At 39.6% G+C, this 15687-nt stretch overlaps 1 protein-coding gene across 2 annotated transcripts; it reads right to left on the bottom strand.

Moving 5' to 3' along the window:
* Window positions 1-314: 314 nt before the first annotated feature.
* Window positions 315-15667, bottom strand: nr1h4 (nuclear receptor subfamily 1, group H, member 4). 2 transcript variants are annotated; one of them, XM_044036113.1, is made up of 11 exons: window positions 15596-15667; window positions 14988-15077; window positions 14717-14875; window positions 11357-11734; window positions 7740-7880; window positions 6064-6206; window positions 5867-5965; window positions 4819-4918; window positions 4571-4717; window positions 1792-1905; window positions 315-1211 (listed from the first exon to the last, which is right to left on the bottom strand). In XM_044036113.1, the coding sequence occupies exons 3-11, from the start codon at window positions 14811-14813 to the stop codon at window positions 973-975; spliced, it is 1458 nt and encodes a 485-aa protein (XP_043892048.1). In that variant the 5' UTR covers window positions 14814-14875; window positions 14988-15077; window positions 15596-15667; the 3' UTR covers window positions 315-972. The 2 variants fall into 2 exon arrangements, with proteins under 2 accessions (XP_043892048.1, XP_043892047.1); XM_044036112.1 differs by lacking the exons at window positions 14717-14875; window positions 14988-15077; window positions 15596-15667 and adding an exon at window positions 13796-14017.
* Window positions 15668-15687: the final 20 nt, after the last annotated feature.

Genomic DNA, 15687 nt, shown 5'->3' on the forward strand with positions numbered 1-15687 from the left:
CAAAGTCGTATGTTCCTTTTTTGGCAATTAATATAAAATGTTTTGAGTGGCTTTAAAAAGTGTTAAATAAGTTCAATCTACTGACTACAGTGAAAAGTTTACTGCTACAACTACATTAATAATAATTGGCATTAAGCAGATAAGGAAGGAAGGAAGGAAGGAAGGAAGTGGTACATGAAGAAAAGACGGAATAAGGAGGAATGCAACATTTTGGATACCAACTGTCATAAAACATCAAAGAAAAGAAGTAGTAGAAGGATTGAAATCTCTACACTTTTTTAAAATAAAAAAAAACGGGCTAAAACACGGGAAAGCACATTGATGGTGTTTTAATTAAGACTGTTTTTCTCAGAATATAAATATTGGCAGAGTGGTAAATACTGAGGCATAAAAAGTCAATGCTGTTATAGATATTTAAGTTACATAATTTAAGTACATATTGGACAATTGAAAAATTGAAATGAAAGCTTTCAGGTGCAGCTGTTTTCTCTGTGCTGAAAACTCGTAGCTCATATCTTTTCCCTTTTAATCAAATGATTTATTTAGAGGAAGAACACAACACTTCAATGCCACACATACAGTAGTATGCAGACTAAACTGTTACAAATGAAAAATAAAAGAGGCCATGATTCCATTGAACCTCACACTTTGATTGTGTTCCAGTGTTTGTACTTGACTAATTGCATTGGGTCTTTGAGGTGTTTTTACATGATGTTCACAGGTCTGGTTTCCTCTCTGTGCTGTAAACACTGTCATTTCAAATGCTTCTAAAAGTCTGACACAGGAAAATGAACACACTGATGGTGTGAGCCATGAAGAAAGTCCACGAGCGGCGTGATAATCTTAACTCCTGGAGTCCAAACATGACTAATGTCATCAAGGTCAAACAAACTTGAGCAGGAATTTCATTCCAGATCATGCAGTGAGACCATGAATAATATGTTTTAGAGGTCCTTCCTGGTGCTCGTTGTGTTACTCCACGTCCCATATCTCGCAGAGCAGCGGGGTGAATTTGTGGTCGTTCATTCTCCATGATGTGAGCATCTCTGCGTGGTAATGGTTGAGTGTTCTCAGCTCCGTCAGGCGGCCCAGGAGGCGAGCAAAGTACTGCGGCTCCTGTGGATGCTGCAGGACACACAGCTTCCTCAGCACGTCCAGCATGGGCTCCTGAAGTCTCTCAACAGCCTGCTGGTCCTTCACATAGGGCCGGTCTGCAGAAGTACATTAGTCTTTCAGGGCAGTTGTTCCCACAGACCGGGGTCAGGAGACATTTTTTGCGGTCACCAAATATATTTGCCGGTATTTTTTTTCCTGAATTTTAATTAAAGCTGCAGTGTGTAACTTTTGGTGATTTTTTTGTTTTTGATATTATTCTGCCTCAGTTTGGTTTTTGAGAACAAGGATTATGCATCCTTCATCAGAAAACAGACTCTGTCAAGCAATACTATCAGACCTGACTAAAGGCCCTGATATACTTCCGTTCACAGCGCCTGTGGACCCGTAAAATGCGTCATTAACGCGTGTTGGGTGCGCGTTGGGTGCGCGTTGGGTACGCGTGAACAGCTTCTTTAATTTAAAATACTATAGTTTATGTTACAGATTTAGCTATATTTATGAAATAGCACATGCATAAAAGTAATGACTTCAGAACACATTTTCTCTTGTCTCTCAGGTTGTGATAGATTGTCATAAAGTTTGGGAAACACTGTTTTTTTTTTGGGGTATCAAAGATAATGTACCGTCAATAAAATACCCTGTCTGGATCAGGTAGTTGTTAAAAAGCTGTGTTACCTGGTGTCAAGATGGCAATGGCTGTGAGGAGAGCCTGTTCCTCCTGCATCATGTGGAGTTCACCAATGCTCTTGTAAAAGTTGAACATGGGCGTCATGAATTCTTCTGAAATACCTGCAGAAAAATGACAGGAAGTATTATTTTGGCTTGATATACAGTCTAAAAAAAAATAAAAATAAAAATAAAAATATTGCTGGAGCACTGGCTTCGCAAGCTCTTCTCTCTGATGGTGAGACTGCAGATTGCAAAAGAGACCTCCCTGTACAGAATTAATCACCATTCATCTCCCCTTCATCAGATGTGTGCATTTTCAGGAGGTAGCTCAAGATGTTGCTAAGGAATCTAGTCAGTTTGCTCTTAAGAGTCTTAAGAAGACTGACTTACGACTTCAAACTTGGCTTAATGACCATTGGGCTGAGCTGTAGGTGTTTGTCTCTACATGTGGCCCTGTGATGGACTGGTGACCTGTCCAGCGTGTAGCCCGCCAGCGACCCTCATGTGGAGGATAAAGCGGTCAAAGATGAGTGAGAGTGAAACACTAAACTATGAAATGCTAGTGTTATTATTCAGAGAGTCACTGAGGTGAGCACTATCAAAGAGGAGGAGTAACTGTGAGAGGAAGAAGAGAGAACAAAGACAGACACATGATTCCTTTATGAATATTTTGTGCTGTATATTCGCAAACCACAGCCATTGTAAAAGGAATAGTTCAGTTGTTTTTTTTTGAAGAGTGGTTGGAAGAGGCATTGCCTAAAGCGTGCCACTGTACCAGCCTAGTATTTGGACGCTCACTCTCAATGTTTGCATGGCTGCCTTCAGGGACACAAGGAAAAACAGATTTCAGCCACAGGACAAAGGTCTCAGCTAATAAAATCTACACTTGCTTCAGTCTATGCTTTCTTGACACTACGGTTTTCCTCTCTGTAAAACACTTGTGGATTAACAACTCCTTTTGTCCTGTGATGCAAAATCCCTGATTTTCTATGGACTTTGGTGTGAGGAGTCAGCACTTCATTAACTTAAGTTTCCAGCTGTAAAATAATGGCATTAAAATTGGCCAACATATTTTTAAGTTAACATAAATCTCTGCACGTTTTCTCCGAGATAGCTGAGATACACCTTATACAACCACAGCTATCCCTTCAAATGAATGCATTTCACTTTTAATGCAGTTCAAGAGAAGAAAAAAGGGATTGCACTTCAGATAAAAATCATTGACCACGTGTTTTCATACATTCGAGCTTATTAAAACACTGTAGTTACATAGTAGTAGGCTCTGCAAAACCCTTCAGATACATATAACAAATATAATCTTCTCTGCTTTTCTTCTTCACAATATTATTAATTGATAATGAAGAATCATGAGCACAAAATACTCTCTCTATGATTTGCACTGGGGGAGAAGACATTGTCTGTCTGCCTGTCTGTCTGTCTGTCTGGACACATCATCAAGCAGAAATCAGAAATGCCAGTGAGGTTCAGAGGCAGAGAAGTGGACAATAGCACTCTCGATGTTTTGATAAGAAACAATGGTCTCCTCAGACAGCTCTGCTGCCTTATACTCCCAGACTGGCCTTTAGTGTGAATATCTCCCATCGCTACTATTCACACCAGCGATGTACCGAGGGACCCACCGAGGCACTCACACACACACACACTGCTACAGTCTGTCTAACTGTCCAGACTGTTGACAGAATGACACCTCAGATACTTATAAATAATGTTTATTTTGCCACCAGTCGCCCAGCCTGTGGGACTTCACATAACAATGTATTTGTGTTGTAAATTCAATTTACAACACAAAGAGTGTATGAGACATTTATTAATTATCTACACTGTCAACAATTTCCATGGGTCCACCAGAGTCGGAAACTTCTAAACCTACAACATCTTAAGAATATGTTTGCTGTTTATTCTCACTGTCAGACAGCCTATTCCAGCTGGAAATGTACGTTTGTATAATGCTCACTCTGCCTGCACCAAAACCCATAAAGAAAATCAGCGATATTACATCACAGCACACAGGAGTTTTTTAATCCACTGCTGCCTCCATCAGTAAACTCAAATGTGTTATTTCATGAGTTTGCTGTTTGAAATCTTTTGTCCAGATTTACCTAAGACTTACCTCAGCGACACAAGCTGACCAAACAAGGCATCAGTAGACCAGTAACTCGATTCAAAAATAGATTTTCTCGAATGACTTTGGTGCGGGGGAGTGAAAGGCTGTCTAACTGTAAAAACAAAACAAAAAACGTAGCAAACTTATTTAAGATAATGTAGACTTAAGCAGGCCTATATTTTATTAGGTGAGTCTTTTGTTTAGTCTTTCTGTGCGTGTGTGACTCCCGAGTGCTCAGTAAATACAGAGTTGATCACTGGTCAGTACCTCATGAAACCATACTTGCTGAAAAACCCTGAACTATGCCTTTAAGTGGTAAGCATGCCAACACACAGACCTTAAAAAAGAGTGAAACTCTACACATGTGTGTGTCGGTGTAATCTACACCAAACTGGAGATTAACAGGCCAGCACGCATCTCGCAGCTGCATCACAAAGATCAGGCCCATCAATTATTAAAAGGAGGATCTGACTGGATTTGGCTGCAAGAGGAACTACAACCGAGTGTCGTAACGATGCAGGTTCACCAGCGACAGGTGGAGCAAAGGCCCAGGACTCTTGAAGGTCAACAGCTGTGGTTATAATTTAAAAATCGAGAAGAACGTCGAAGACCACAGCATTTTCACCAAGTTAGAATCCCAGTTTATTTTTGTCGACTCACCACTCTTACGTATCCTCTCCTCTAAAACCTCCGTGTGTCCGTTTGGCATCTTTCTGCTGAAGACCTGGGCTGAGCGCAGAAACATGGCCTCCACGGCTGAGCCCTTCAGCAGAGCGATCTGATCTTCATGATTCAGAGACAGAAAACCTGCCACACACATCCAGAAAATACTCACTGCAACATGCAAGGAATGGAGTGTTTGCTACCATGGCCCCTATATAAAAACATAAAAATAAAAACAATGATACCTGGAATATTTTTTGTAAACTCCACCAGAACTTGAACTTGACTAGTTGCCATTTCTGTCAGCAGAAGGAAGTTCTCCTCTTCACTGTATTGTTCTTGTAGCTGCAGAGGAAGAGACGTAAGTCGTTACTTTATGCAATTGTTTCTGTCTTCATCGTCAAAAGGTTGCTGAGGAACAGAAATGACTGCAAGTTCCCAATTTTTGGCAACCTCAGCCACGTTTCCATCAAGCGGAACGGTGCAGTTTTCGGTCACCACGGTGCAGTTTGAAGAAGTAAATCCTAATCTGCCTTTTGTGGTGGGAGCTACATAAATAGTGTAACAGAAGCTGGATTACTGTGCTTGGTTCGCCGCCAAAAAGGTGCCAAATCAATCATTTTGGTATTCTTCTCAGTGTTTGAGTAACATGTTGAACCTCTTGGTGGAAACAGGGCTTCTACTCAACTCCACTCTACTCAGTTTGGTATCAGTCACGTTGTTTTTCCATGACTATAGTACCTCCTCAACGTGGGCAGGGTGGTCATATCATGCCCGCGACCGTCACTGAGCTGAAATACAGATGAACGGGTTGTGATTCGGCTCAATTCAGATTTAGTGCCGTCGCTAAGTAAACCAGAAATAATGTTGAATAGTGAGATTTTAGAAATGTCTTGAACACGCGGTTTCACCATTTTTAAGTCTTTTTAACTGATCTACAATTCGGCATTGTTCGCTTTGATTTCTGTGTCAGACGTTGCGCTCATGACTCTTCCAGTGATGACGCTCTCTGACCAATGATTGACCGTCTGTTGATGTCACATTTTATTAGTGGCTCAGCTCGCTTGGAACCTTGCGAGAGTAGATACTAAAAAGCTACCATCACTAATGGAAAAGCAAAAAAAAACAACAACAACCAAGTAGAGTAGAGTGGAGTCTTGCTAGAACTGTAATGCATTTCTATTATGTTAATTGTGCAAACCAGCTCCGGGTTTGCTGCTCTAAACCATACAGTGATGAACTGAAATGCACTGAAAAGCCAAACACTTTGGAGAAATATTAAGGTAAATGTACCAGTTTTTTGGCCACATCTTGAGGAATTTGATGTCTGTTATAAGCTTCTACAACGACTTTCATGAGCGCTTGCTGCTCTTTGGTGATTTTAACTTTTTCCTGGATTTGAGAAAGCAAAAAAACAACAACAACATCAACACGTGTATGAAACATTCAGTCACAGATCTATTAAATGAAGGCGAGTGTGTGATGATCACCTTTGAGAGTCTGGTGGTTGAGGTGACCTGTTTGTTGTCTGTGTTGTCCGCCGCCTCTGTCTCGTCTCCGGTGGACTGTCCCGGGGAAGCCTTGGTGTTCTTCCGTAGCCTTTTAGATTTACACTGGATCTCTGTCAGCAGGCCTGCCGGCGGTGACAGAGCCCTGTTTAATACCTCACAGCTCATTTTTCATTGTCATAAACCTGCACACACTGCTGAAATCTGGAATTTTTTGTTGGACATGATCTTGAGCTGTGTTTCCCAACCCTGGTGCCTGGCATGTTTTAGATGTTTCCCTGCTCCAACACACCTGATTCTAACGGTCAGCTCATCAACAAGCTCTGCCAGAGCCTGATAATTACACATTTATTTGAATCAGGTGTGTCGGAGCAGGGCAGGGCAAGTTTTTGCAGCATAAATATAACAATTCAAGAGGGTTTAGAATTAAATTGTATTAGTTTTGGAGAAGTAGTTTACTGTATAGCCAAGGAAGCAATGATTAGGTTGTGTTTGTAACCTATAGATACAGATCTGGGATTCAGGACTTTTTTTAAAAAACAATTGTTAACCTTGCAAGACATGGGACTTAATACAGTTATAAAATCTTATCAGTCTTATTTCTAAGTACCTATTTACATAGAAGGAATTTGCTTTAGTGTTTTGTCCATAAACAAACACAGTAACAAGAAAATAAGAATAAAGAACAGTCAGAATCAACATTAAATAAAGACATTAAACTGTACACAAATAAATACTTAAATAAATGAAAATAAGACTTGAACAGTGCAGAATATGAATATGTGCAGAAGCTGTGGTACACAGCGTCTGGTTACACATATGCTTTACTACAATAACTCTTATAAGTATTGTATGACATTTTGTAATCGTCATAATAATAGTACATGTGTGAAAATCTTTATTCCGTCCCATTTCTATTTCTCTGTTTTGTGAATGATGAAATAAGGCTTGACAAGACAGTGGAAAGTCATCAAATATTAAAACAACAACTTCTTCAGTAAATTAAATATGTGTCTTTTCATGCGCTGGTGAAAAAAAAAGGGGGTTTAATATGTTGAGCTGTGGTTGAGCCTGCAGCTTCAGCGCAGCCTGCAATATTCATCGCAACATCACTGCACTATTGATGAGCAACAGGAGTCCAGTCTTTCCCTCTGCTCATTTTAGCCGCCAGCTCGTAATAGACTCTATAACTAAGAGTGAGCACATTTATCACACACACACACACACACACACATATGTATATATAGATATATATATATCTATATATACTGCTATTTTTTTCACATTATAGTTTCATATTTAAAAAATACATATAAATCCTGACATTCCAGAAGACACATAACTTTTAAGACAAATTACTTTGTACTGGCAACTCTTTTTTTTCTTAAATGAAGCCCTTGGTGTCCGCCTACTGCTTCTATTCCTGTAATGGCAACAAAAGCTGAACCTCTCCATTGTCTGGTTAGTGATATTCAATCCACAGTAACAGTCACCGGCCCATGTCAGAATGGAAAATGAGGGCTCAGCAGTGCAGGCTCTCTTGACACTGAACAGACATGTAGGTGCTGCGCTTCAGTTTCAATGACTGCATGACAATTCGTTACCGTGTTAATCACTGATTGACGCTTTAATGCAGCGCCTTGAGTTTTGATACTTACATTCAGCCAACATGCCCATCTCTTTGCACTTCCGTAGTCGACACTCCTGGCATTTCCTCCGCATGTACATGTCCATCTCACAGTTTCCACCGCTCTTACATTTGTACACAGCGTTCTTCGTTATGCTCCGTCTGAAGAAACCTGTGCATTGAGATATACAAGGTGCAGAAGGTGAGATATTCTATACGCTTTGCTATGTACATAGAAGACACACAATTCAGGATACTTTTGATATTTGGACCCAGTTTTTAGAGATGGCAAACTATCGTGACCTCATTTTTACTTCTGTAACACTTAGTGTTATTCTGAATAAGAAACCAGAGCTCAACAAGAAATAAATGTGAATGAATAACAAATGAATTTACATAAAAGTCATTTTCATCTGCAAATTTATTTGACAAACCAAAAACAACACATTCATCTTTGTCCTCACTCAAGCAACCAATATACATTTTTTACATGGTCATATTTTGATAGGTAGTAATAAATACAGTACATTGCTTTAAATAGTGTATTTAAGTATAGTGTAACTAACAAATGCAATTTAATGCATTTGTTAGATATAGATATATTTTTTAAGTTGGATAAAAGAGGATCATTATTTATATAATGATCCTCTTTTATAATAATATAAATACTTTTTCTTAATTTTAAAGGCTACCACAGTGTACCTTTAAATTTTCTTTTTTTCCAAAAAACAAACAAACAAAAAAACAACCTTTGTGACATTATTGCATTGTGAAAGAATGACACACTGAGTGGAACAAAGTTGAGACTGAAGCTGTCACTTGCTGTAATATGTTACAAAGGTCCCAGCTTGGCCTTGAACCACTTATTACAAAACTGCATTTTTAACATTTTGTTAATATTTCAGCTGACATATACTCAACTATTCAAATATCTACAGGATAAAATTAGCTCCTACAACCAGCTAAAAAAAGTGAAATGTTGCTTACATATGAATGCATTAATATGCATATATTTTGGTCACTTACTTCCTATACTGAATATTCTATTGTATTTTTTATAATCTTAACTTTCAATATCTTATCTTATCTTATCTTATCCTACCAATAACAGTGACAATCATAAAATAATTGAAGACACACTGGATACTTGTAAAATGTTTCCCAGCCAAAGGATGGTGGATTCAATTTTCTGGGAATGTTGGTCATAACCCAAGAAAAAGAACTATTACTTTATGGTGGTTACTTGAGCTTGGTGGAGGTTTGTGTTCTCTGAGTGCTTTCTCTTATATTTGAATGTGCCTTTAATTGCAGTGTCTTGTTTGAAATGGTGAATTCTGCATTTAATATTTTTCCCTGACAATTAAAACTTAAATGCATAGAATTATAATTGGACGTATGAGTGAAACAATGCTGTTCTAATGCTGTTACGGAATCCTGTGAACCCCGCTGGAGCTGGATTCTGAGCTACAACATTTAGCACAATGCCATGCATTAGCGTAACAGAGCTCAGGTTGCTCCTGCATTGTACGGCAGAAAGCTGAGAGGGAACCAGATCTGACAGCGGCAGCAACACCAGGTTAGACCTGAGCCTCTTCTCAGTCAAATGGCAGGACGGAGCAGCTGCTGCACTCCAGCCATTGTCCTAACCTTACAGTGTGGAATTACACTCATATCCATTCACCCCGCTGTTGGCATGAATCACAGCAAATTCACAGTGTCGTCAAACATGTGGAGGGAGGAGCAGCTAAGGGTCACGACGACGTGGTCCCTGACAACTTACACTGTACACGGAAATGTGTTTTCCTGTTATACAGTATATTTAGATACATATGCAATATTCTCTATAAAGCTGTCTGAATGAATATGAAGTATATATTTGAACTGCATGAATTTCCTGTTCACTATGTTCAGAGGTGGTTGGGGCAAAAAGTAGGGTAACTGTGGCTCAGTAGGTTGTGGCGGCTGTGCTGCCAGTGTGTGAATATACAAAATATATAAAACTGTGTATAGGCTTACATCACATTAGCATTACCACAACATAGCAGTACCCATTCCAATTTAGTATCCAAATCAACACAGATGAGATTTGATAGTTCACATTCATAACTAAAGACACATGGACCATATACAGACATAGGGCGAAAGGTGTGGTTCACGCTGGACAGATAGCCAGTCCATCACAGCACCAAATAGAGGCAAACAACCATTCACTCTCACACCTAAAGTCAATTTAGAGTGTCCAATTTACCTAATCCACAAATCTGCATGTTTTTGGACTGTGGGAGGAAACAGGAGAAAACCCCCGCACACAAGGGGAGAACATGCCAACCCCACACAGAAAGACCCCTGTTACAACTGGGGTCGGAAAATCTTGCTGCACAGGCAACACCAACCGTGTGGCCCAAGTCACACAAGTTTGATATCAAAATTCGAATCGACCATCAGATTTCTTCCGTGTCACTTCAGCCTGTTACTCTGCATCTAGTCATAGAAGTGCTGTTTAAATGTGAGTGTGAGTGGATGGTCGTCAAAATACATACAGACCAGTTACCATTATTATATATTAAATATTGGTAATCAAACCATAGTCTGTCCTCACCAGAAAGTCTTAGCTCTAAAAGTACATTACACATTTCACAGGATACACACTCACATACAGCTGCTGCTGCTGCCGTAGATATGAGCAGACCCTGTCATGTGTGGCTCTTAAAAGTCAACATCTAAAAACAAGACCTTAATCTCTGAATGTGGGCCAAATGTCACTCTAAATCAGCTCAAATGTATTCTGTCATATCCAGAGACCTGGATATACAGTTGAAATACAGCCTTGATTAAATAAATACACTGTCGGAATATTTTAAAAAGCTGATCAATTTTCTTTTGAATGAAAGTAGTTTTTATTGCACAGGACACATTTCTCCATTGTGTGCAATGACCAACAGTCAAATTGTAATAATTTGTGGCCATAATGAAAATAAATGACCACCGGGTGATGCTTCAGTGTGAAAACAAGCAATACCGTCAGACTGAGGGAGCGTTTGTGTGTATGCAGCAGCAGCAGCAGTAGGAGGCAAGAAGCGTTTATCCAATCAAACTGCAGAGCACCAGTTTTTGTTGTTTGTATATTTTGTTTTTTGAGCAGTAGAATTCATTTCTTTGTGTTTTCAGTCAAACTCCAACCTGCTTGCAGTCGTGTCGCTTTACTAGCGCCACGCTGCTGTTGCCTCCATCTGTCCTAACACAAAACAAAATCACTTCCTCGGTGCAGTACTGGAATGTTATCGGGCACGTTTAAGCACTGCAGCTTTAAATCCTATTTAGGATGTTGAATGTCTCTGAAAAGCACATTACAACGTGGATTTTACATATTATTAACACACACATTCTCATATTTCTTTCATATTTTAGGACCTCATACATCCTCTCATACATTTGGACAGTCTACCCAAGGCCTTATCCTTAATCTTAACCATAACCAGTTAATATCTAACCCAAATCTCAACTACAATTCAAATGTTAGCCCTAAACTCAACCAGTTCCTCAGAAATGAGGTTCTGCCGGGAAATCTCCTACATAGGTAACAAACCCACTGAAATCACTGTAACTACAGGTGAAATGAACACAGTGTGGATGAAAGTATGATCTTACCTTTACATCCCTCACAGGTGAGAGCGTTATAGTGGTATCCCGAGGCTTTGTCTCCACACACAACACACAGTTCCTCCCCTTTCACCCTTCCAGCTTGTGACATGTGCCGGGTCCTCTTGCACACGGTGGGCACCACAGCAGACGTCTCCTCCATCTCAGCATCATAGCTGACCTCCAGAGATCCTTTCCTCAGTTCATAAATCCCTGTGTTTGAGTACCATTCGTCTCCATTGTACTGAGGGTAGTAGTTCTGACTGGAGTAGTACTGTGTGGACGACATGGTCGGCTCCATGGACTGGTACTGCATGCTGGGATAGCCGGTGAAGGGTAAGACGTCAGGATCCTGCAGGAGAGGACTGCCGTGATCTGCCAGAATATCTGGGACGAGAAGAGGAGAATGATCTCGCAGATGTTTGAATGAGAACATTTTATATGGAAGTATAGCTAATAACATCCATCCGTAGAAAACCCATGCACACACGGGGAGAACATGCAAACTCCATGCAGAAAGACCCTTGAGCCGACCGTGCCGCAAACCCAGGTCTTCTTGCTGCAACGGCAAGAGCGCTAACCACTACACCAACCGTGTGGCCCTAATAACATCTAATGTAATAATAATAACTATATTTTGCATGGCTTGTCATGGCAACAATTTAATTTCTATAGCACTGATAAAAATAACAGGTTGAGAAAAAACAGGGATCTTGAGGTCTGGAGAGAAACAAGAGGAACACAAAGGCAAAGTCATGAAATTTCTCCTGAACAAGATCATAAACTATTGTTGAGAGCTTTGAAAAGACTCATAAATGGACACTGAGTTAAGATTATACTGCACTTTTCAAGGTCAAGGATGAACTTTCTCATGTAGATAACATACGCAGTAAAAACTGAGTCTACGAGCTGAACAGTCAAGTACTGCAGGATGTACAGTAAAAATCATGTTTAATCCAAATGTTTGCCTCGTACTTGTCTTGGATTCTGTTGGATGTTTACTCGATTTCTTTCTCTGTCTCGATCAATAGAAGACTTTCTGGATTTTATATCAAGACCACAACTGACTGCTTTTGTACAAATGGTTATTGTGATTGGATGGAAAAACCTTTATCTTCAAACGCAACCAATAACACAAGTACTCGAAATGTTTTGTCACAGATATTAGCTGCCACCACTCTTTCACATAAAGTCTGGGAGAGAAATGTCACCAAATTGTTCAAATCTGCTTTCCTTAAAACACAAATAACTAATTTGCATAACAACATATTCAGGAAAAAACTGAAAACGGTACACGGTATACATTGCGGTACCATGCTCTCACTTGGGAGAGAACGCTCATGATATGGGAGCAAAGAATAGGTTTTGATTCATTTGAAGAATTACATGTATAATTACGTTTTTAATAACATGCATAAAATTAAGTTGTAATTCATTTATAAAATAATTTCTTTACCAATTCAAACTGATATTAGGTGTTGCAGCTATAATAGTATAATTAAAGAGTACCATCTTTAAAAATGGGTCCCCACATAAAAACTTTGGGACACTGAATTACTTTATTACTTTATTATCATTGCTAATAATGTTATAAACCAAATAGTTCTCTGTCATAGTGTCCGGTGTGTTTTCAGTGTTGTGAGCAGGCCCAGGTTTTGGCATGGCTTCTGTTCTTTGTAGGAAGACAACTTCAAATACAAAATTCAAGCATTAAAACATTAATGCATTACAACCTCTTGAAAGGCAACCAATCCTGGTTGCAATGCAGTGAGACAAGTAGATCAGTATTGGCCTACTTACTCAGATATACCTCTATATGTCGTCTGATATTGGCAGAACATAATGCAAAAAAGGTAATGGTGCGTTATAACTCTTAAACACTTCTAGTGGCTTTTGGTAAATTAAACTTAACCAAATATCTATAAAATAGAGCCCAACCAATATTATATAGTGCTTGGTCTAAGCTCGTCACGGTCCATTAAAGCAATGGTTTGGTCTTTGTACACACTTAGACTGCCTTAAACACTACAGCATTTATAATCTGTATAAAACACAGCTCCTTCTGTCCTTGAACTTCAGTTTTATTGTGGAAAGAAATCTCTGTATCAGTTTTGTTTGACGTCTATTGAAGCCGGTGAGAGTAGAAACAGTCTCAGCAGTAGTCTGCAATGCACACACCACATACTATAAACATGTTAATGATTAACAGCTTGCTTGCACAGAGCACACTGTGTCTTTTAGACCGACATCGTGTAACTCCACTCCAAACAAGTTACTTTTGCAACTGATGCAAGAATGTCATTAGGATCCTAATATTGTGCCATGGCATGTTCATCACATTTCCTTTAAAAAATACAGTTATAAGAACACGCTATAAAAAATAATCCCTTTACTGTACATTTAAAGCAGACACTGTTAATACAAACAGAATATGTGTAAACCACTGACCTCTTGAAGACTTGCTCTGGACCATGGCCATCTCAGTGTGACCAAACACGGTATTCAGAGAATTTACTGTCTGATCTCAGTCCAATTCTGTATAATAGGTCAATCCTTCTCTCCATGCCTGACTTTAAAAAATCAATTTCTCTATTCTGATGGAAACGTTTCCTCTAAAGACGAGAGAACCGATGAAGAACCAAACCTCTTGGTGTTAGCTTGAGAAGTGCCAAGGGGAGCAAAGGTTGCGACAGCTACTCATTAACAGCCAAGATGCACGTTCTTACATAATTACAAGTAGCTGACAAGTGTGTAAAGTCATTGTCAGATTTGGACAGTGGTACCGTTTGGCTGCTACTGTTTGGTGCGTTTGGATTTCTACAAACGTGCACTTGCATGTGGAAACATCTGGAGTTGTGTAGGCAACTGGCCTTGCTTGAGTTCCTTGAAGATATTATCAAGAAAGTTTGTCTAGACGTCAAGCTTTGTATGAAAATAGACTGCATGCTTTTGCCTCGAATTCCATGGAATATTTACACCAATCGCAAGGGAGTGACGGTTTTTCTGTCACCCAATCAGCTGTTGTTGACCGTACAGTACAAATCTACTCTGGTACCTCTGGTAGGGCAGGGTGCCAAAGAATGTTATGGTTGGGGCTGGTTATTTTGGTACTATTCCAAATGTAAACGCAAAAACATACATACCGTACTTACAAAGGAACTGTTCCACTCAGTGGAAACTTAGCTAATGACTGAAACCAAGAGAAGACAAAAATCTCTGAAATGCTATTATTAGCATCCAAAAATGGTAGCCCAAGATGGTAATTATAGTCAACATTTACCTCCAGCATGATGTTGTCATTGTTAGCATTTAGCTAACATCGCGGCAGCTATGTCGTTCCTTGAGCTAGTTTCTGCCTGGTAGACTCACCAAAAAAGTGGGCGCTCTCTGAGATGGAGTATTCATCGTTGGGCGGGATTTGCAGTGGTCCCACCACATTGATGTCGGGGCCCACCCACTCATTCATTCAGGAGGGTCGTCGGGCACCAGCTCAGGGTTAGCAAAGAAATGGTGTGCCTCTGTTTACCTCTGTAACAAGCATAGAAATAATGTGAGTTGTGGGTCATAATGAGAGGAGAGCTTGTAAACTTGCACCAGATAGTAATTAAACGTCATCATGGGAGTCTCTGCATCAACACACCTGACAAGTCTTCTCTCCCACTCAAGGATAATGTATTCAGGAGCTGCTAATGAAGAGGTTGGAGGTGGAAGTCAGGCTACAACACGGCCTCTGTGAGAGCACATCAGGAAAGAAAATCCGTTACAATCAGTTTTTTAAATGTCCTGTCCCATTTCATATTCAAGTCCATATTAGTCATCAGGGTGGACTTGACATGATACATGACAAGATTGGTGTTGTTTTTTTTTTTAGTGTAACTAATCATAATCTATGAAAACTTTCTGGCTTAGTTTGAATATAAAGCTCATTTAACAATATCATGAAAACGTGAAATGAATAGCAGTGGAGTTAAAATCTCTCAGAAAATTGTTTTAACTTTACTTGAAACATTACTTTCATAAACCTCACAGGCCACATTTCCTAATTTTAATTAGCTCTGTGTAATTTCCCCTGAGATTAAAAAGCAACCCACACCTATACAGAAATCTCCCGTCCACGCTTCCAGCCCACACAACGGTCAAACATAACTCTCTATACCTGTCAAATACATAAGCTCTCTGTGGGCTAATATAAGAGGGCACTGGCTCATGAACATGAAATACATCAACACTCAGTCTTCTGGCTCTTACCTTATTCTGGTTGGTTAATGTTTTATTCCTGTGTGGTAATAATTCTCTTCAGCCGTTGTTTTTGAGCTCCATTAATAGTAGCTGATGTGCAT

The sequence above is a fragment of the Solea senegalensis genome, linkage group LG10, assembly GCF_019176455.1.
Source record: "Solea senegalensis isolate Sse05_10M linkage group LG10, IFAPA_SoseM_1, whole genome shotgun sequence".
Classification (NCBI taxonomy): Eukaryota; Metazoa; Chordata; class Actinopteri; order Pleuronectiformes; family Soleidae; genus Solea; species Solea senegalensis.